Genomic DNA, 22,538 nt, shown 5'->3' with positions numbered 1-22,538 from the left:
AGTGTAGAGCATCCCAGCTGCTCTTCCCAAATCAGCAATAACTCTCATCCAACTATTCCCTTTCACTGATAACACTCAGAGCCCACAGCATTCAAAACAACTGACCACACCTTCCCCCCACCCCACTTACCTCTCTGAGACACTGCCTACCCATTCCCTTATACTTCTGCAGTGCAAAACCTTATTGCCCACTTGGCCCATGATGCCTGGTTTCTTTGGCATCACCTCTTCACTTTGGTTTCCCGAATACAAATTTCACATCACAACCTCCAAAACTCTCCAAGCATTTTTTATGATCTACTGTAAGAAAAATGTCACTTCCTAGAAGTTTTATGTACACACTAGTTGCTGAGGTGTTGAAGGAAAGAACTTGTGTTATAGCTCTTGTAACTTCAGGATAGATGGAATTGCTTCACAGTCAATGAGATAAAAGTATCTGTTTTCGGTGTTAGTTGAGGGATCTCATGGTCTAATGTCTCATCGACAAAATGACACCTCTGACAGCACAGCACTCTCGGGTTAGCCTAGATAATGTGCCCAAACGGACAGTGAGGCTTGACCCTGCAAACTTATGACTCTTGGGACCAAATATTTGTCTCTGTGCCCTGGAATGCTCACATCATAACTCACAAAACAGCACCCATGAATCCTGCCCATCTTCACCCACTATTTTCTTTTATTTCGGGAAGAGGCAGATTGTGGGCGCAGTTTGTGAGCTGAGATTGGGTTCTGGCTCACATCTGGCGTTGGAGCATGTCCAAGGCAGAAGTGGGTTCATTCTGTGTAAAAAGGACATCAAATGGTGCAATGTCAACACATCGTCTGAAGGAAGGCTTGATATGCTTACTGGTGGTAACCTATAACCCTTCAGCCTAAATATAGTTTTGGTGGAAGAGATACGGTTGCACTGTGTGAGCTGGCCCTGAAGTCATTCACCCTGACAAAAAGGGTTTTGGTTAGCTGCATTTGTGTGCTGTGGACTGTGAGATCTCACAGAAATCAGATGCGCAACTTTGGAAAGAATCAGCTGCAAAGACATTTAGGGTTGCGATCACCTTCAAGGCCACTGTGGGGGCAAGGTCTGGCTTCCTCTTGGCTAAAGGTCTTCTCGCAAAAGGATGCAAAGCTCAAACGCTATCTCCAGGACAGAAACATCCTCTTCCAACATTGCCTTTGGATTATTTCAGAGTAATTGGCCCTGTTTCTGTATATCCTTGCAGGTGGATAATTCCTCAGCATTGTACACTCTTTCCTTGCAGTCGTGGTGCCTCCCTGCTTTGGAGAGATGCAGGGGGTGAGCACTTTAGGCTGCTGCTGTTCCAATGGTGCCTGTATGCACCACAGATGGGATAGGGCCATTCCCATTGTAGACTGCGGATGTTAAAAATGCTTTTGTTAATGCTCAAGAAGTGTGTTAAAGTCACCACTCCCTTGGAACTTTCTGCAGTTCAGATGTGGGGTAGGGGGTGTCCCTTTAAGGGACCCCTCCTTCCACTATCCGCTCCCTGCCAGACATTCAGCTTATTTGCTGGCAGTATCTGATGCAGCAAAACAGACCAGACATTGAAGACGCTTGCTTATTGGAGTCAGAAACAATGAAAATGGGGGTCGGTCGGGTAGGGGTCGGAGGGGGGTTTGGGAGAGTGGTGTTAGTTAAATCATCCCCCTCTTATTTAGGGGAGCCCAACGTTAGCAGGGATGGGTGTGTGTTGCACGTAGGAAAATTACCCTCCTGCAAACACCAGCAGATAAAAATGGAGTGGATTTGGGAATGTGGAGGAAAATCAGATTTCCTCTGAAAAATAGTGTGGCCTTTCACCATTGAAACGAACCGCCAAACCCAGGCAAAAAGATGGGAATAACTTTGATGGGGTGCCTGGATAGCATCCTAACCTGAAATCATAGCACCAGACCCACACCTTTGGTAATTCTCGAGGTGTTTAATGATCAAGAATGCAAAAGCCTGAGGAACACCCCCAATATTCAGTGTGGTACCAAGAGATTGCTGCACTGTGGGAGCTGCGGCACTAAGGGAGTGCTGCACTGTATGAGGTGCGGTACTGAGAGAGTGCTGCACTGTGTGAGGTGCTGTACTGAGGGAGTGCTGCATTGTGGGAGCTGCGGCACCGAGGGAGTGCTGCATTGTGGGAGGTGCGGTACCGAGGGAGTGCTGCATAGTGGGAGTGCAGTACTGAGGGAGTGCTGCACTGTGGGAGGTGCGGTTCCAAGGGAGTGCTGCACTGTGGCAGCTGCGGCACTGAGGGAGTGCTGCATTGTGGGAGGTGTGGTACCGAGGGAGTGCTGCACTGAGGGAGATACGATACCGAAGGAGTGCTGTGTTGTGAGAGCTGCAGTATGGAGGGAGTGCTACACTGTGGAAAGCACGGTATCAAGGGAGTGCTGCACTGTGGAAAGCACGGTATCGAGGGAGTGCTGCATTGTGGGAGCTGCAATACCGAGGGAGTGCTGCATTGTGGGAGCTGCGGTACCAAGGGAGTGCTGCATTGTGGGAGGTGCAGTACCGAGGGAGTGCTGTATTGTGGGAGGTGCGGTAGTGAGGTAGTGCTGCATTGCGGAAGGTGTGGTACTGAGGGAGTGCTGCATTGTGGGAGGTGCAGTATGAGAGAGTGCTGCATTGTGGGAGGTACGGTATGAGGGAGTGCTGCATTGTGGGATGTGCGGTACCAAGGGAGTGCTGCATTGTGGGAAGTGTGGTACTGAGGGAGTGCTGCACTGTGGGAGGTGCTGTACTGAGGGCGTGCTGCTCTGTCAGGGACATATGTCGCCAGATTGTTTGATCATGACATTGCCTGAGCTGAGGAATGTGTGATACATTTTAACATACAAAAAACTTGCACATTAACACACTGTTCATGACATTGGCGGGAATTTTCTGGCCCGGCCCACAGCAGGAATTGTCGCTGGCAGGACAATTGATAGTTGATAAAGCAGCCGAAGGCCTGTTCACTCTGGGTGGGACTTTCCTTGTCTCACTGCAGGAGGGAGGAACTGGAAAATACCGGCCCTTGGATTTCTCTGGAGCTTATGTTTTGTTCTTTTTTTGCCCACAGGAAACCATGAGGGAGAAGATTTTCACCCCTCTAACTGTGGAAAGTGCAGTCGACGCCAGGTATGGATAATGTTATATCCTTCTGTGATATTTCCTGTGATGTTGATCAATTAGGATGCGCCAGGCTGAGTGTCATTGAGGTGAATTGCTTCCTGTAATGCAGCAATGGTTATGGTTGAGGGGGAATTTCACAACATGGGATGCTACACCACACCGGGTGAAATAGGAAGATGATTGGAGATTAAATTGATGATAGATCAGTGTTGAAGTAGAAAAATGGAGACAATATATCAGCTGATATTCTATTGAATATTTTACATTTAGAGAAGTACACTGCCCCTCTGTGAATACCACGTGTGCACCCTGTCCATTCAGCAGACTTTGACCAGGGTACTATCATTCGTTTCCCACAGGCAAAGTTTGCTTCATTTCACCTTGAGAAAGATTTACTCACCGCCTCGGTAGAGTTGATGGTGTTGGGGGATTTACTGGAGCTGTGAACAGACAGACGCTGGAATTCGTAAGAACATAAGAACATAAGAAATAGGAGCAGGAGTAGGCCATCTAGCCCCTCGAGCCTGCCCCGCCATTCAATAAGATCATGGCTGATCTGTCGTGGCTCAGTGCCACGTTCCTGCCCTCTCCCCATAACCCTTAATCCCCTCGCTTATCAAAAACCCATCAACCCGTGACTTAAAAATATTTAGTGAGGCAGCCTCCACCACTTCAACGGGCAGAGAATTCCAGAGATTCACCACCCTTTGAGTGAAGAAGTTATTCCTCAACTCCATTCTAAACTGCCCCCCCTTTATCTTGAGGCTGTGCCCCCTAGTCCTACTGTCCTTTCTGAGCGGGAAGAGCCTCTCCACCTCTATCCTATCCATCCCATTCATCATCTTATATGTCTCAATGAGATCTCCCCTCATTCTTCTAAACTCTAACGAGTACAAGCCTAGTTTATTCAGCCTCTCCTCATAGCTCAACCCCCTCAACTCCGGTATCAGCCTAGTAAACCTCCTCTGCACTCCCTCCAAGGCCAAAATATCCTTGCGTAAGTGCGGCGACCAAAACTGCACACAGTACTCCAGCTGCGGCCTCACCAATGCCCCATACAGCTGCAGCAAGACCTCCCTACTTTTATATTCAATCCCCCTCGCTACGAAGGCCAGCATCCCATTCGTCTTCCTGACCACCTGCTGCACCTGCAGGCTGGGTTTGTGCGACTCATGCACAAGGACCCCGAGGTCCCTCTGCACCGTCGCCTGCTGCAGTTTTTCGCCACGTAATAGTCCTTCCTACCATTCTTCCTACCAAAGTGGACCACCTCGCACTTGCCAACATTAAATTCCATTTGCCAGTTCCTGGCCCATTCGCCCAGCCTATCTAGATCCTTCTGCAGACTCTCCACACCCTCCGCGCAATTTGCCATTCCACCAATTTTGGTGTCATCAGCAAATTTCGACACCATACACTCGGTTCCCTCCTCCAGATCATCTATATAAATGGTAAATAGCTGAGGCCTCAGCACCGACCCCTGGGGCACTCCACTAGTCACCAACCACCAATCCGAATAGCACCCATTAACCCCCACTCTCTGCCTCCTATTTGACAACCAATCCTCTATCCACGCGAACACCCTACCCCCAACTCCATGTCCCCTTACCTTCTGCAATAACCTCTTGTGAGGTACCTTGTCAAACGCCTTCTGAAAATCAAGAAAGACCACATCCACCGGCTCTCCTCTATCCACCACCCTAGACACATCCTCATAGAACTCCAATAAATTTGTCAGACATGACTTCCCCTTAATGAAACCGTGCTGCGTCTGCTCTATCAAGCAATTCCCCTCAAGATGCCTCGCTATTTCCTCCTTGATGACGGATTCTAACATTTTACCTACAACAGACGTTAAACTAACCGGCCTATAATTCCCTGCCTTTTGCCTGCCACTCTTCTTAAACAACAGCATAACATTAGCCGTTTTCCAATCTTCCGGCACTTCCCCGGAATCCAGCAACGTTTGGAAAATAACCACCAAGGCTTCCACTATCACCTCCGCCATTTCTTTCAGAACCCTTGGATGCATTCTATCCGGTCCTGGGGACTTGTCCACAATCAGTCCCTCCAGTCTGTTGAGCACCGCCTCTCTAGTAACAATAATGTCATTGAGACCCTCCAGTCCTTCCACCTTTCCATTGCTAACACCCGGCAAATTATTCATGCCCTCCTCCGTGAAGACCGAAACAAAATAGTTATTCAAGACCTCAGCCATTTCCCCATCCCCTACCACTAAGTCCCCCCTCTCATCCTCTAAGGGTCCAACGTTCACCCTAGCCAGCCTCTTCCTTTTTATATATTTATAAAAACTCTTGCTATTCTTTTTTATATTAAGCGCTAGCCCAGCTTCATAGTTTCTCCTGCCCTTCTTTATCAACTTCTTTGTCAATCTTTGTTGACATTTAAACCTCTCCCAATCCTCTTCTCGCCCACTACTCTTAGCTACTCTAAACGCCTCTGCTTTTAATTTAACACTTTCCTTCATCTCCTTCGTTATCCACGGCTTATTACCTCTCCTCCTACGGTCCTTTTTAACCATCGGAATAAATTTCTGCCGAGCACCAAGAAAGATCTCCTTAAAGATCCTCCACTGCTCCTCAGCAGACCTACCTTCCAATGTGCTCCCCCAGTCAACATTCGCCAATTCTTCTCTCATGCTACCGTACTCCCCTCTGTTCAAACAAAGGACGCGTGTCCGGGAACCCACTTTCTCCTCCTCCATCTGCACCAGAAACTCCACCATACAAAGATCACTCTCCCCAAGAGGATCCTTCACCACAAGGTCCCTAATTCTACCCACCTCATTACATAACACCAGATCCAAGATAGCTCGCTCCCTCGTCGGCTCCAACACACACTGTTCAAGGAAACCATCCTGGCAGCATTCCAAGAACTCCTCCTCGAGCCCACCGCATCCAACATGGGTCGACCAATCAATATGTAGATTGAAATCCCCCATAATTATTGCCGTTCCATTCCTGCACGCCGCACTTATTTGCGCGTTAACAGCCCGCCCCACCTCCAGATCATTATTCGGGGGCCTATAGACAACACCCACCAGCGTCTTCCTCCCTTTGCTGTTCCTAATCTCCACCCACAACAATTCCACTTTCTGCTCTTTGGTTCCCATATCATCCCTTGTTACCACCCTGATGCTATCCTTAATCAGCAGAGCTACCCCCCCCCTTTTTCCTCCCGCCTATCCTTCCTAAACACTTGATACCCCTGGACATTCAGCTCCCAGTCCCTGTCACCTTGCAGCCACGTCTCTGTAATGGCCACCAGATCATATCCATTTGTGCCGATCTGCGCCACCAGCTCATCCACTTTATTCCGAATGCTTCATGCATTCAGATAAAGTGCCTTCATCCCAGCCTTCACCTGGACCCAATTTGCCAGAACGCCACCAACCATACTCACGCCCCCTACTCCCTTTATTATTGGACATCCTCGGCCTCTTCCCTTACCTGTACCCTCTCCTTAACTTTAGACCCCGTAATGTCACCTACCCTCGCACCCTCCCCCCCACTAATTAGTTTAAAGCCCTGTCTACAGTCCTAATTATACGATTTGCCAGCACTCTGGTCCCAGCACAGTTCAGACCAACCCCATCCCACCCGAACAGGTCCCACCTACCCCAATACTGATGCCAATGCCCCATAAATTCAAACCCATTCCTCCCACACCAATCCCTGAGCCACCCATTCACTTCCTTAATCTTATCAACCTTACACCCGTCTGCACTCGGTTCAGGCAGTAGCCCAGAGATAACCACCTTGTCGGTTCTACTTTTTAATTCTATTCCCAGCTTTTCATACTCCCTCCCCAGATCCTCAGTTCGCATTTTGCCTAAGTCGTTGGCACCCACATGTACCACAATGACCGGATTCTCACCCTCCCATTCCAGGTTCCTCTGCAGCCCAGATGCGACATCCTGGACCCAAGCACCAGGCAGACAACACACCCTTCTGTGCACTTTGTCATTGTGACAAAGGACAGTGTCAATACCCTTAACCCCACTATCCCCAATTACTACTACGTTCCTTTTCACCTTCTCTTTGCCTATGTCCTGCGTCTGCATCACTGTACTGTGTGCAGTTTGTTCACCAACCTCACCTCCCTCGTTCTCGTCCAGACTGGAAGCAAGAACCTCAAACCTGTTATGCAGATTGAGAGGCTGAGGCATCCGCTCCCCACCCTCCTTCCTCCGCTCCCCACTCTCTTTCCTCCGCTCCCCACTCTCCTTCCTCCGCTCCCCACCCTCCTTCCTCCGCTCCCCACCCTCCTTCCTCCGCTCCCCACCCTCCTTCCTCCGCTCCCCACCCTCCTTCCTCCGCTCCCCACCCTCCTTCCTCCGCTCCCCACCCTCCTTCCTCCGCTCCCCACCCTCCTTCCTCCGCTCCCCACCCTCCTTCTTCCTCTCAGCAGCCTCCTTTTGTTCCTGACCCTTAGAGTTAGTCAGTCTGGGGGGGTGGATGTCACTTGCACCCCATTGACAATGGCACCCTCTCTCCTCCTGATGAGCCTCAGCGTCTGTAGCTCAGAGGCCAGCTCATCTACCTTGAGCTGGAGCTCCTCCAGCAACCTGCACCATGAAGTTCCACCAGACTCTCGCTGTTATTCCGATGTGAGACAGTCGGAACTGCACTGGGAGATAGCCAGAAACTAGCACAATCTCTGTACAATTCCAATCCCTGGTCTACTGAATATGTACGTACAAGCCGGAAGATATGAACTTGGGGACGATTAGATGTATGCGATTGGAAACTGTAATCACATTTCTCCAGTTAGTTCCTCCAGGCTCCCACTGGTGAGCTAATGATGGATAACTGGAAGAATGTGTAAGAAATTTCAGGGACTGGTGGACATGCAGCGAAGGTCACAGGTTCAAAGCTATGGGCAATTCAAAATTGCAAATGGACAATTGCGGGGAGTTTTTGATTTATGAAGTGAGTGAAGGGGTGTGGCGGGGAGGGGCAGGGCAGGCAGGAAAGTGGAGCTGAAGCTACGATCTGTCCCACCATAGGAACATAGGAGCAGGAACAGGCTATTTAGCCCATTGAGCCTGCTCTGCTATTCAATATGATCAAACTGATCTTCCACGTTTTCCCGCATTATCCTTACATCCCTTTCCTCCACCAGTATTTAAAAATCTGTCAATCTCTGCTTTTTCAGAGATGAACTTAAGGTGATCTCACTATGATCTTACTGATTCTCAGAACAGACACAAAAGGTTGAATGGCCTTACCCCTGCTCCTCTACAGAATGGAAGTTAATGGCCATCAGGAAGCAGTAGGCTGATAAGTGAGCTGGATTTAGTACCCCATAGGACACTGATGGCAGCATATTGGATGAAGTTTATAGAAGATGGGAGGCCAGCTATTAAATTGAATTTGAAAGTTACAAAGAGTTTTGGGTTACAGACAGCAAATAGCCTTGGTAGTGGAGAGGTTATGGGGTCAGAAGCTCAGTTCCGGAGTTGAATTAGTTGCTTACGTTCCAAACATTCTGATTCGCCCTGAGACTGTAGGTAGGGAGGGATTTGGAATTGGTAATGAGGGAATGGACTTCAGGGTAGATCCAATACTTAACTGGTGGGAACATATCCAATCCTGGGTGTCAGACAAAGCAACATGACCAATCAGAAGCAGTGGAGAATTGACAGAACTGGTAACAGGACAGAACTGGAAATGGAATAGAACTGGTGGGGGGGTTAGATCTGGATGCCCTCAGGTGCATGTTTGTGGATGATGTTGTCAAGAACAGCTTGGCAAGAGATTTTCCAGTTGGTAGTGAATCCATGGACCAAAATTATTGATGTAATCATTCTTGTTTTCTTGCAGAGATGCCGTTGCCAAGATCCTTTACTCCTTGCTCTTCACTTGGCTCACTGAAAGGATAAACAAGTTGGTTTCTCCCAAGACAGAATCCTTATCCATAGCCATTTTAGATATTTATGGATTTGAGGTATGTTAAACACTCAAGAAAGGGAGCTTGGGGAAGTGGCAAATCCTTAATCAGGCCAACTGATATTAAAAATATCCTTTCTCCTCCAGGGTTTTATAAAAACAAAACTCACAGCAGCCACATCCTGACATTGCAAGACCTTTGGCCTGTGTCAGGACCTTTGGCCATTGCAGGGCTCTTGGCCATTGCAGGACCCTTGGCTTGTGTCAGGACTCTTGGCCATTTATGGGATGTATAAAGCAGGCTGCAGTGGGATAGAATATCACTGTGGTATAAATTCCTCCCCCTCCCCTCAAAAAAAGAATCAAGGTTTAGCTTTTGTATTCACATATTAGATCACAGAATCCCTATAGTGCAGAAAGAGGTCATTCAGCCCATCAAGTCTGCACTGACTCTCCAACAGAGCAACCCACCCATGCCTTATCCTATGGTCCCATGTAGTTGCTCTGCTAATCCCCCTAACCTACACATCTTGGGACACTAAGGGGCAATTGAGCATAACCAATCAGCCTAACCTGCACATCTTTGGAATGTGGGAGGAAACCAAAGCACGGAGGAAACCCACACAGACACGGGAAAAAGATGCAAACATTTTTCCACACATCTTTCATTGACCAAACCACAAAAAGATTTTGATTTGAACAGATCTCATACAAATCTTTTCCAAATTAATTCATTAATTTGCCTCTCCTCCTGTCTCCCACATCCTCATAAACCCTCCATAAGCAACTCCACATTACATCTGCCTATTAGAGGAACTGAAAGGTACAAAGGAGAGAGAGTAGATGGAGTGGTAAATCACAGAATGATGAGATCCAAAAGCACATTTTAGGGAGGTTTTGAATAAAACTCTAACTATCCTTAAATCTCTGCAGCCCATGTTTGCTGTATACACACTGGGTACAGTCTGATATCTCTAACTCCACATTCTCTACTAATTATTTTACTTCACTTACAGGATTTAAGTGTCAACAGTTTTGAACAGCTATGCATTAATTATGCTAATGAGTACCTGCAATACTTCTTCAATAAGATCATCTTCAAATTGGAGCAGGTAAGAGATTTAAGGTTTGTTTTTAATTTTATTTGATATTAAGTCCTCTATTATTCTTTTCACTGTGTCAGTAAGTACCAATGGAAGATTATTGAAATTAAAAGTTAGCTTTTTTCCTCTCTACAGTTGGCTTGATATGCTGAGTGTCTCAGTTCATGTCACAATTCAGACAGATGGAGTTCCAAATTTACTGAATTCTAACTCTCGCTTTTTCCGTAATGAGAGGCTCAGCCAAAGCACCAGATAATGATGTGCCAAAATACTGTCCTAATCCTTCCCCAAGATCTTATAATAACATGCAAACATACACTGTCCCTGTTCTGTATTGGACTGTATAATGGCATGTAACACACTGACCTGGTCCTGTACTGAGACTGTATAGTGGTGTGTAGCATACTGTTTTGGTCCTGTACTGGGCCTGTGTAATGGTGTGTATCACCTTCTCCTGGTCCTGTACTGAATCTGTGTAATGGCATGTAATGCACTCTCCCAGTCCTGCACAGGGTCTGTGTAATTGTGTGTAATACACTCTCCCGGTCCTGTACTGGGTCTGTGTAATGGCATGTAACACCCTCTCCCAGTTCTATACTGGGTTTGTATAATGTTATATAATACCTTCTCCTGGTCCTGTACTGGGCCTGTCTAATGGCATGTAATGCACTCTCCCAGTCCTGTACAGGGGCTGTATAATGGTGTGTAATGCACTCTCCCAGTCCAGTACTGGGGCTGTATAATGATTTGCAACACACTGTCTCAATCCTGTATTGGGACTGTATAATACTGTGTAACAAACACACTGTTTCGGTCCTGTTCTGGGACTGTATAATTGTATGCTAACACACTCTCCCAGCCTGCCACTAGAGTACGTAATGCTGTGTGCTGACTAACATACTGTCTCATTCCTATCCTGGAACCATATAATGATGTGTTAATGTACCGTTACGCTATTCTGCACCATTTCTTCCCCATGAGACAATGAGTAGATGTTCCACCGAAATGTCACTGAGCCACGCAATTGATGACTGCTTGGAATGTTAAATTTCACACCCTGTACTAATCCAGTTGATCTTTGCTACAATTACAATAGCTTGGATGCTCTTCAAGTCCTTGGCCTAGTGAGGTGAAAATTAGTCAAGGCTCTCACTCCTGAAGCCTAATCAACTTTAGAAAGTGAGTGAGTGAACGTGAGTTTAGTGACAGGCTTTAACAGCCACGAGCCATGCTCACACATGCAGACTGGCCATTGGAGTAAGGATGCTGAAGGAGACTCTTGTAATCTAACACAATCACACCAACCTTTCCTAGAAATTCCAGCAATTACACAAATTGTAAATATTATTTGGAAGTAATCTTCTTTGTTCTGTTAGAACAAGTTAATTTTCTTCAGATTTGGCTGATTTTAGCTTTGTGCGTTTTCCTTTTGCAGGAGGAGTATATCAGAGAACAGATTGACTGGAAGGAAATCACCTTCAGTGACAACCAGGCTTGCCTCGATCTTATCTCACAGAAACCGCATGGAATTCTTCGGATACTGGATGACCAAAGCACCTTCCCACAGGTTGTAGGGATGAGGATCAGAAGCAATCTTGTCACTCGTTAAGTAGCTTGTTAAAGAATAGTTTGTCAAATGGACACAGCTTTAAACTATCTTAAAAATCATGCTGCTTCTCAACCTCTCCCTCTCCCTCACTCTGGCTCATATTTACTCTTATGTTCTATGTAAAGTATAACCCTCTTCCCCATTATGGGTGTGAGCACCTTCCATCCAGACTGCTCAAAGGAAGTTCAAAATATCCACCAGATTTACCTAGTCTTAGCAACAGTGCCAAAATCAACATTCTAATTGATCTTTGTTCCCAGGCTAGCCAGAGGGCAGAATTTCTATTTCTACTCCAGTGAGAGTCAGCACCTTGTGGAACTGTACTCCAGTGAGAGTCAGCACCTTCAGGTACTGTCCCCAGTGAGAGTCAGCATCTTGTGGAACTATACTCCAGTGAGAGTCAGCACCTTGTGGAACTGTACTCCAGTGAGAGTCAGCACCTTGTGGAACTGTACTCCAGTGAGAGTCAGCACCTTGTGGAACTGTACTCCAGTGAGAGTCAGCACCTTGCGGAACTGTACTCCAGTGAGAGTCAGCACCTTGTGGAACTGTACTCCAGTGAGAGTCAGCATCTTGTGGAACTGTACTCCAGTGAGTGTCAGTACCCTCAGGAACTGTCTTCCAGTGAGAGTCAGCATCTTGTGGAACTGTACTCCAGTGAGTGTCAGTACCCTCAGGAACTGTCTTCCAGTGAGAGTCAGCATCTTGTGGAACTGTACTCCAGTGAGAGTCAGCACCTTCAGGAACTGTACTCCAGTGAGAGTCAGCACCTTCAGGAACTGTACTCCAGTGAGAGTCAGCACCTTCAGGAACTGTACCCCAGTGAGAGTCAGCATCTTGTGGAACTGTACTCCAGTGAGTGTCAGTACCCTCAGGAACTGTACTCCAGTGAGAGTCAGCATCTTGTGGAACTGTACTCCAGTGAGTGTCAGTACCCTCAGGAACTGTACTCCAGTGAGAGTCAGCATCTTGTGGAACTGTACTCCAGTGAGTGTCAGTACCCTCAGGAACTGTACTCCAGTGAGAGTCAGCATCTTGTGGAACTGTACTCCAGTGAGTGTCAGTACCCTCAGGAACTGTCTTCCAGTGAGAGTCAGCACCTTCAGGAACTGTCCCCAGTGAGAGTCAGTGGGTCCCTGCAATTTACAAATTCAACTCTGAGCCAAAAATACATGGCATCCTCAGCAAAACTAGAGACAAGGATATCAGAGATTCAATAGATACGATGCATGCCAGTCTGTAAACTCTTCATATGTGTTTCTGTGGGAATGTTGTAGCATTTGTTGAACCTTTGACTAATTGGCAGTGTGACTGCAATTTTCTGTTCTTTCAAACTAGGCAACTGACCACACCTTCCTGCAAAAATGTCACTATCACCATGGCAACAACCCCCTGTACTCAAAGCCAAAGATGCCTTTGCCTGAATTCACCATTAAACACTATGCTGGGAAAGTGACTTACCAAGTAATTATCCTTCTTCATTTTACCTGCTTGCCTCATCCTTAATTCACACTGTATTTCTGTATTTCTCGGTTCCTGTAATTGATTTTAAAGATCAGGGTCTGTCGTTGAGTTCAAAGTTCAAGGTCTGTGATTGACAGAAGATTTCAGCCTATAATTCCAGCAGTAACTGATAGTAACACACTGAAATTTCACCAAGAACTAACAGTTACATTGATAATGCTCATATTCAATTTCCCCAATATGCAATATACAGAAACTTATCAATAGTCTAAATGGAATATTCGAATATCTGACTACTAAACCAGCAGTAATCATTTAACCTGATAATATTCACACTGTAACTGTTGGAATATGGTCTAGTATATACAGAGCTAATGTGGGACTGCAAACACATTGATGTAGGCGTGCATGTGACCCAGTGCTATGGTCAGTGTGGTGTTGGCTATGGACATATTAAGGCCTCAGATGGAGATGGCTCCTTAACTGTACCCTTTACTTTATGTTTGCATACAGTTAATAAAGTCTTGCTGTTAACATATAGAACACCATCCTGACACTAACTGATGCTACAAACCCCTTGCATTATACAACAGCAGGATGAGATGATATGGCCCCTCAAGCCTGCTCTACCGTGAATAAGATCATGGGGTTAAAGAGAAGGTAGCAGCACGAACACCTGGAGGAGAAAACAGAGAGTCATGTTGAACAATTGTTTTTCAGTCTGACAAGATCCCTGTAGTTGGTATCAGGATCTTTGCTGCTTTGGGGATGTATTGATAACTTGGACCTGAGTACACAGGGCGTAATTATAAAAATTGCAAATGAAACAAAGTGTGGAAACAATGAGGTTAGTAATAGACTTTGCAAGGATATCAAACAGTTGGTACGAGCACTATGGAGCAAGCAGCCTTCTTCTGTGCTGTCTCAATCTGTGGATAGCATTTAATGTAGGTGACAGGAGTTTTACCCATCAGCTGGAGAGGATCATTATCATGGCAGGCACTGAGAACATGGCAATGAAAAGCACATGGAAGAAGGCTGGCACTCACACACAGTCCTGTTTAGCTCCATTAGTAACTGGGAATGTGTCACCATTACCCAGACGTACACAAGCATGCTGTCATGGAACAGATGAACCACTGTGATGAATTTCTCAGCCTAATTTCTCCATGACCTTCTAAAGGCCCTCACAGTTGGCTGTGTCAAAGGTCTCAGTGCAGAGGTCCATATTCTGCTCTTGGACTGTCTCCTGGAATTGTCTAACTGAGAAAATCATCCCAGCAGTTCCTTGACATTTTCTGAAATTGCAGTGCCTCTCTGGCAGCAGATCCTGGTTGAGCTGTTGCACTAATCATTTTAAAAGGCTTCCCAAAATTACTCGAAGAGAAAGATTGCCTCTCCAGTATTTTGCTCAATGACAACTCGTCACTATCCCCGCACAGCGCCTAACGAAACACTGCAAGTTTAGAAAGATGCAAGACATTTAACTCAATCAGAAAGGAGACAAACTTCAATCTCATGCAAACTACAAAGACTTGAAGAGATTCTACAAAGCTCCTGAAATCTGTCCACAAATCCAAGTCTACTTGTTCACCACCAATCCTCAGTGCCAACAGATCAACACTTCCCACAGAACAAGCCCAAACTCTGGAAAGATGGGCAGAGTGCTGTAACCAAGTCCTCAGTTGGCTTTCATCCATCAATGACAAAGCAGTCAACTGCCTCGTGATGACCAATCCCACACTGTCAGAAACAATAAGCACAATCGTACTCCTGTCTAGCAGCCAAGCTCCTGAAACTGATATTATCCCCACTAAGGTCTACAAGGCTGGAGGTCAATGTCTGGTCAAGAAGCTTACAGAGCTCCTTAACCATTTTGTACGAATACAAAGATGTTTCCATTATCCATCTATAGAAGCAGAAAGGAATTAATTAATCTTGCAACAAACAATGAGGAATCTTATTCTCTCCATCGCCAGTAAAACCTTCACCAAATAGGCATTAAATGTCCACTTAAAGACCTCAATTGGTAGCAAGGCAGCAAGGTCTTCCCACCCTGGACATAACTGGGGGAGAGGTGAGATGCTGGCAGTGTTCTCACCTGCCAAGTTCCTGCCCAATTAAGTGTTCCCCCATTACAGTGGGAAGATGGTTGCATTGTGGGAATTTCACTGTACTTGTGCTCCAGAGGCCTAGGCTAATGCTCTGGACACCTGGGTTCAAATCCCACCATGGCAGCTGCTGGAATTTAAATTCAGCTGATAAAACCTGGAATTTAAACCAGATAGTGACCAATAAACCATTGTCAATTGTTGTACAAATCTATCTGATTCACTAATGTCCTTCAGGGAAAGAAATCTGCCATTCTTATCTGGTCATGTGATTCCAGACTCAGCAATGTAGCTGACATTTAAATGCCCCTGAAATGGCTGAACAATCCATGCAAAACAAGGGCAATTAGGGCAGAGCAACAAATGCTGGCATTGCCAGTAATGCCCCTGGACAAGGCATTAAATTCTGCCCCATGATGCTACAAAATAGATGATTTATGATGCAAGTAGAATGAGAAAGAGTGGGTGAGAAAAGAGGAATTTAATGTCAGGAGATTATGTAACTGAATGGGTGGATAGTCCATGACAGCATCTATTGAGCATATCTTGTTGGCAGAATTGGATTTGGCCCGGTGAATGGTCTTCCCTTACTCCATGCCTTCCAGCTTTGCAAGGTGCTGAGCAAATCTGTTTCTCATTCCTGCTTCTATTTCTCATAGGTCTACAAATTTGTTGAGAAGAATCATGATCAGGTTCGACAGGATGTCATGGAGCTGTTTGTCAACAGCAAAACCAAGGTGAGTTGTGGAGATTTGTTTGCCCAAAGTTCCAACTCAGTCCATTGCTTATGTGTGATGTTGATCATGCCCAGTACTGTTGGAGATGACAGAAGAATACTCTGGTCAGAGCACCCTGCCAAGTGGACATATGTATGTTAGTTGTCAGGTGGCCTGTCACATTCAGTGACCTACTTCTATACCCTGCACCAAGAGATCTGAATTAAAAGTTTCTACAGCCTTGAAAGCAAATATGTAATTGGTGATCGGAAAATTGTAACTATGAGAGCAGAAAATGGGATCAGAGATTTAATAAAAACCATACCTCAGATTCTTCACAATAATCACCACACTGAATACACTCCTAAATAAAGTGAATCCGGAAACCTTACAAGAACCACTTGCATTCTGCATTGATAGTGTTGGAGAGCTACACTGGGTGGATGAGAAGGAGGGTTCAGTGGCTTCCCTCTATAAGCACCTTGTAATCATTCAAACTTACATCAATAGTGCAAAAACAAACACTGAAAATGCTGCAAATATTCAGCAGGTCTGGCAGCATCCTTGGAGAGAGAAAGAGAGTTCACATTTTAGGCCATGATTGCTCTCACTACCACCCAAGGCTCCAGACACTCCTTGCAGATGAAGCAGCAACTTACATGTACTTTGTTCAATTTAATCAAGGCTACTGTATCCTCTGGTCACAATACAGTCTCCTGTATATTGATGAGACCACATGCATATCGGGTGGTTGCTTTGTGGATCATGTTTTGTCATGTGTTAGGCATTTAGACAGAGTTTGGGAATTGTCCCAAAACGTGCTGCTCAAGTCTACAGTCTTTTTAATCAGAGCTGTTTGTTTGCAGCAAGATCTCTTACTTCTCTGGCATGTGATCTGACATTATTGTTATCTCAGCATGGTGTGTGCTTCCACTGTTAACCCTTTAAATGATTGCACCATCCCCCTGTTGGTCACAGGCCCATACTCTCCCTCCCGAGCTGCAGCATTGGTAATTCATGTGCTATAGGCCTGGGTGGAAAAGAAGAAGATGATACTGGTTTCTTTTGTCCTTGGTTGTTTATAGCACAGTTAATACAGTTAGAAATCATTTCCTCTATAGAGCAAATAATACCTGACTCCAAATTGATTGCTATGTCCTTACACAAGCCTTTGCAATTCGTAAATGTCCTTGGTGAAGTCTCTGAAGAATATCAACTTGGAGGGCTCTCAGCGTGACTAATCTCTCTCTGAAGACGAGTAAGTCATCAGTGACAGTGAGATGCCATCTGTTCAAAATATTGGCATCATATTGTACTACTAGCAATATAGTCCGGCCATCCTTCCAGACAATGTTCTCAGATTTGAAGACATTCTTCATCCCATTTCTGGCCTTGCTTTTATTTCCTGAACATTCCTTGATATGTGCTGAGCAATTAAGGACGTAAATGTTTCAAACATCTCACTGAAGTCTACATCTTCTTGTTCAGTTCCTTCTACCCCTGCCTCTTATGAGGTCATCAGCAATGATTCCTACAGCATTAAATAGAGTAGTGTCCAGTCTTTCTGGGTTTTTTAGTATAATTGTGAAGAGTTGTCCCATTTATAGGCCTGTTATAGGCTTCTCGCATTTGGAAATGTTCTGGGAGTGAGAGGGTAGATTCCCTGATTCTGCTGAGCCCTGGAATTGTTTCTGCATTTGATCCTGCCTCTCTGTTGCCGCTTGCTGTTTTGGCCCTGTGCTCAATGCTGTCTGATCTTTCGTTCTGTGTCACAGCTTGCCTCCCATAATGTTCTGACGTCTTGGTGAGCCTTGGAATTTTTTCTTGTATCCTTCCTTCGAGGTTCTCTTTCCTTGCCAGTCTGTACATTTTTCAGTCTTTGCTGGGTCTTCCACTCATTGGTGCCATGCTTTGTTCCATGGTAGGGGTTTAGACAGAGTTTAGGGATTGTCTAGTCTCCCAAAAGTATAATGTTTGAGTCCATTGTCTTTTTAACCAGAACTACTTGCTTACAGCAAGTATTTACATATTTGGACCTACACATGAGATAAGAGGTTCTACTCCCTTCAAAATCTTGCTACTACTCCACCAAATGATCTGATGTCATTATCACATCAGTGTCATAATTAGGTTGATTGACAAGGTCATGTGATAATATGATTAATGGGAGGAGCTAGGTATGTAACAGAGAGAAATAACTTTTAGTTCTGGCTGAGGTTAGTTTAAAGAGCTGCTTTCTCTACAAAACTTCTCTGAAAGCTTCAAGGCTGTTTACTCCCCTTATAGCAAGTATATTTATGTTAATTGTACTTAAAATGTTTTTTTAAGTTTGTAAGAAGAATATTGCTTATTTGGAACTGAAGCTGTGATAAGTTAGAAATGAGAGTTTTTTTCATGTTTAAATATTGTTGAAGAAGCAATACTTAAGCTGTTCCATTTGTTAGAATTACAGTTATGCCATGTTATTAAATAAAGTTTGTTTTACTATAAAAGATCCATAATTTGTGAGCAGAATTATTCCTGGAGTACAACATTCTATCCTCATATCCAAATAGAGAAATGTTTGAGAACTAGTCAGGCTTCCTAATGTAATGTAGGATCCTGGTCCAGAGCCTGAGCACTCGATATGTAAGGATTGCAAGGAGGTGAGGGGTGATTACTGGCAGCCCTGTATGAGCAAGGGGATGGTAGGATGGCAAACCTGTGTGAATAGAGGTTGACTTTGCTGCCAACCTGTGAAAAAATCAAACAACATTTCATATGCATACATCTTTCGATGAGGCACATTACCACCTAATAGATTCAACACCAAGTTCAACAGTGTGGCACAGTGGCACAGTCATTAGCACTGCTGTCTCACAGTGCCAGGGACCCAGGTTCAGTTCCTAGTTTGGGTCACAGTCTGTATGGAGTTTGCATGTTCTCTACGTGCCTGTGTGGGTTTCCTCTGGGTGTTCTGTTATCCCCCCACATTCTGAAAGATGTACTGGTTAGGTGCATTGACCCGAATAGGCATCAGAGTGTGGCACTAGAGGAATTTCACAGTAACTTCATTGCAGTATTAATGTAAGCCTTACTTGTGATTAATAAATAACCTTTAACTTTACTTTAACAATTTCAAATTGTAATCTCTGTTTCCTTTTCCTTCTGTGTGTCAACCTTTGCTCGCTTTTCTTATGGGTGTCAGCCGGTTATTATTCTCTGTTGAACAGCTTCTCTAGATCCATCTTTTGTTTCTTTACTTGCCCCATCATTCCCTTTGGCTCTGCTCCACCAGCTCTTCTGTCAATTAATATTTATAACCTTCCGCCCCTTATTACAGACATTCCCTTTCTTCCTCACCCTCTCCAATCAAGCTATATAACTAGAACTCTGGGAGATCAGCAGTGGCTAGCCAGAGTCCAGAATACAGTCACAAGTAAGCAGATATAGTTTCAGATTTGATTACAAGTAATTAACAAACGCCAACCAAGGCATAGGCGTTATCTTGATCCACCCACAACTATTGATTAGGGATACATCATGCATAAGATACACTACCATCCATGGTATTTTACTCTCAAATTATTCATCAGTGTTCACAATTCCTCAAGGTAGCATTCTCACCCTCCCCCCCATTTCCACCTTCTTAACACTAGCTTGCCTAACTCTAACTCTAAGCCTCACACTATCCATAAGCACCAACATTAGTTAAACCACAGGAACCACCAAGTTAATCAAGCTATATATAATTAGAACTCTGGAAGGTGAGCCGAGGCCAGCCAGAGTCCAGAATATAGTCACAAATTAATGACTGGCATTAGTAACTGATGGAGTGGATTTTTGTTTCTTAGATTCTCAATGCTCTCTTCTCTGGACAAACCGTGAAAATCATGTCAGCAAGGAACAATACCGTCAGCCGCAGATACCAGGCTCCCACTGTGGCGGCCAAATTCCAACAGTCTCTGATGGAACTGGCAGAGAAGATGGAGAGGTAAGTTCAGAACATGGAGGCAGCATTCTCCCTCTCCTCACTCAGCATCATACTCTCCTGTTCTCTTAACCCTAATCCTGACTGTATTATCCCCCCATTCAGCTCAGTCCTGCACCAGAACCCTAACCTCCAAACCCATTAATTCTCTAAACCCAATCCTCAAATTTAACCCCTAACTCTATTGCTAATCTCATGGGCAGCACGATGGCACAGTGGTTAGCACAATTGCCTCACAGTGTCAGGGACCTGTGTTTGATTCCCGACTTGGGTCACTGTTGTGCTGAGTCTGCAGCACCTTCTCCCCGTGTCTACGTGTGTTTCTTCCCGCAGTCTGAAAACCGTGCTGGTGAGGTGCATTGGCCATGCTAAATTCTCCCTCAGTGTACCTGAACAGGCACCGGAGTGTGGCAACTAGGGAATTTTCACATAATTTCATTGCAGCATTAATGTAAGCCCAGTTGCAACACTAATAAATAACCTCAACCATAATACTTTGTTCCGAGCTCAGCTCCTCACTTTAACTCTAACACTCTAGCCCTAATTCTAACTTAACCCAGCAGTGACCGGGGTTCAATTCCATCCTTGGGTGAATATCTGTGTGGAGCTTGCACATTTTCCTCGTGTCTGCGTGGGTTTCCTCTGGATGCTCTGGTTTCCTCCCACATTCCAATGATGTGCAGGCTAGGAGGATTGGCCATGCTGAATTGACCCTGATTGTTCCAAGACATCTAGGTTAGGAGGGTCAATTGGGTAAATGCTTGGGGTTAAAATGGAGTTATGTAATAGGATGGGAGGGGAGGTCAGTCTGAATAAGATGCTGTATTTAAGAATCAGTACAGAAATGATGGGCTGAACAGTCTCCTTCTGTACTGTAGAGTTCTATGATCTCCTATCTGACAGTTTTGGCTGCAATGGCGAACACTCCAGATCCCTGGCTGTGATTTGAAGCAGACCATCAGATTCTCTCAGAGTCCTGACTAACAGCCTCACGTCAACCAATGTCTAAATACAGATGAAGCAATTGTTATTGGGATCAAATGTGTACAAAATTTCAGCCATGTTTAACCACATAGTACCATCCATTGCACTTTAAAGTAATCTGTTACTGTGAAGCATTTGAAGATTTTTTTTCAATCTGAAAAGGTACAACACCTTTTGAAGTCTTTTCCCAAAGCACAAGATTAATCTGATAACCTGATAATCAATCCACCTTCTGTTTTTTTTTCAGCTGCAATCCTTTTTTCGTCCGCTGCATCAAGCCAAACAACAAAAAGGTAAAGAACATAAGAACATAAGAAATAGGAGCAGGAGTAGGCCATCTAGCCCTTTGAGCCTGCCCCGCCATTCAATAAGATCATGGCTGATAAAACGAATGAAAAGTGGGCAAGGGTATTAAATGAAGATCAACACCTCCCACTGGGTTATAACTGTCTCTCTTTTCTGGAGAAGGTTAAATGGTGGGGCCAAAGGCTACATTCCAGCAAAATGGATACATTGGAAATAGTGGAAGCATTTAGATTCTTAAGGGAGTTAATAAATTGAACTTGAGATGTAATATGGAAACTGGAACAAGCTGTCAGAGCAGAGGATGCAGGCTACAGCACAGGTACAGAGACAGTCATCTAGGCACAGGTACAGGAGGCACATTGTGGCTAAACCTCAGGCAGAAAAAGATAACTGTTTGAGGAAGCAGTTAATTGATGGGATTCATGCTTTGCCCAGTCAGATTGGTCGCACCCTTTGCCTCTTTACTGTAATGATGCACGTTCACAGACTTCGTCTGAAATACGAAAGGTATTCATTAATTAGAAAAAACTGGACAGAGGATGCAACCCCCCCACCGCCGGGCTGCCCTATTCCCTACGTGTCTCTGTCTGACTTCTGCCTAAGGCGAACCCCTGGGTGGTTACTCCTCTCAGATCCAATTGGTCCCTCAAACCAAGTGACCCTATTCTGCTGTGTTGCCCTTTAAAGGGATAATCACTGCATTTACTTTCCTGTTTTTCTAAGGTGAGGTCAATAAAGGAAGCAGTAATTCAGTGGTATAAAGTTGAGTCTTTTAAAGTCTGCAGCTTGAAAGAAAAAGAGAGCCAAGGGATGTAAGGTATTATGCAGTGTGAGACCTTGGGAAAGACTGGACATAAGAAGAAAAATGCAGTCACTATAATTTCAATACAACACAGTTGCAGTGAAGTGAAGAGAACGTGGAAGGGAATGTTTGTGGTCCAGGAAGAACAAGAGAGGAATAATTAGAGAAGATTGACCACTGTGGCTTTATTAGGACAGAGAGTGGCGAGAAGGGCCTCAGGTAGTGAAGACGGTGAATAACTGAGTCTTGTGGAATGTTCCAGGTCTGTACTGGTCTCAGCCTCATTGGGTTTGAAAGATGCAGTGACTTCACTGAGAGCTGGATGCATATGGATTTTGGTGAGAACAGCATTGGAATCTGATGTGATTCCTCTAGACCATTGAATAGCATGTTGTCACTCACACATGAAGAATTGGGCAAGTTACTAGAGAGTGCCA

The 22,538-nt window shown here is 45.1% G+C and overlaps 1 protein-coding gene across 1 annotated transcript in view; it reads left to right on the top strand.

Moving 5' to 3' along the window:
* The window catches only part of LOC145354721 (unconventional myosin-XV-like), a 137,893-nt gene that overhangs the window by 21,145 nt on the left and 94,210 nt on the right, over positions 1 to 22,538 (top strand). Inside the window, exons 12-19 of the mRNA XM_080206175.1 lie at positions 3,072 to 3,130; positions 8,971 to 9,094; positions 10,053 to 10,148; positions 11,575 to 11,706; positions 13,087 to 13,212; positions 15,983 to 16,060; positions 19,873 to 20,012; positions 21,241 to 21,286. Coding sequence (XP_080062301.1) covers positions 3,072 to 3,130; positions 8,971 to 9,094; positions 10,053 to 10,148; positions 11,575 to 11,706; positions 13,087 to 13,212; positions 15,983 to 16,060; positions 19,873 to 20,012; positions 21,241 to 21,286 — 801 coding nt within the window. The remainder of the gene's footprint in view (positions 1 to 3,071; positions 3,131 to 8,970; positions 9,095 to 10,052; positions 10,149 to 11,574; positions 11,707 to 13,086; positions 13,213 to 15,982; positions 16,061 to 19,872; positions 20,013 to 21,240; positions 21,287 to 22,538) is intronic.

This window comes from Carcharhinus amblyrhynchos, chromosome 18 (genome assembly GCF_965287045.1).
Source record: "Carcharhinus amblyrhynchos chromosome 18, sCarAmb.v2.hapA, whole genome shotgun sequence".
Classification (NCBI taxonomy): Eukaryota; Metazoa; Chordata; class Chondrichthyes; order Carcharhiniformes; family Carcharhinidae; genus Carcharhinus; species Carcharhinus amblyrhynchos.
This window is presented reverse-complemented; position numbering and strand designations above follow the sequence as displayed.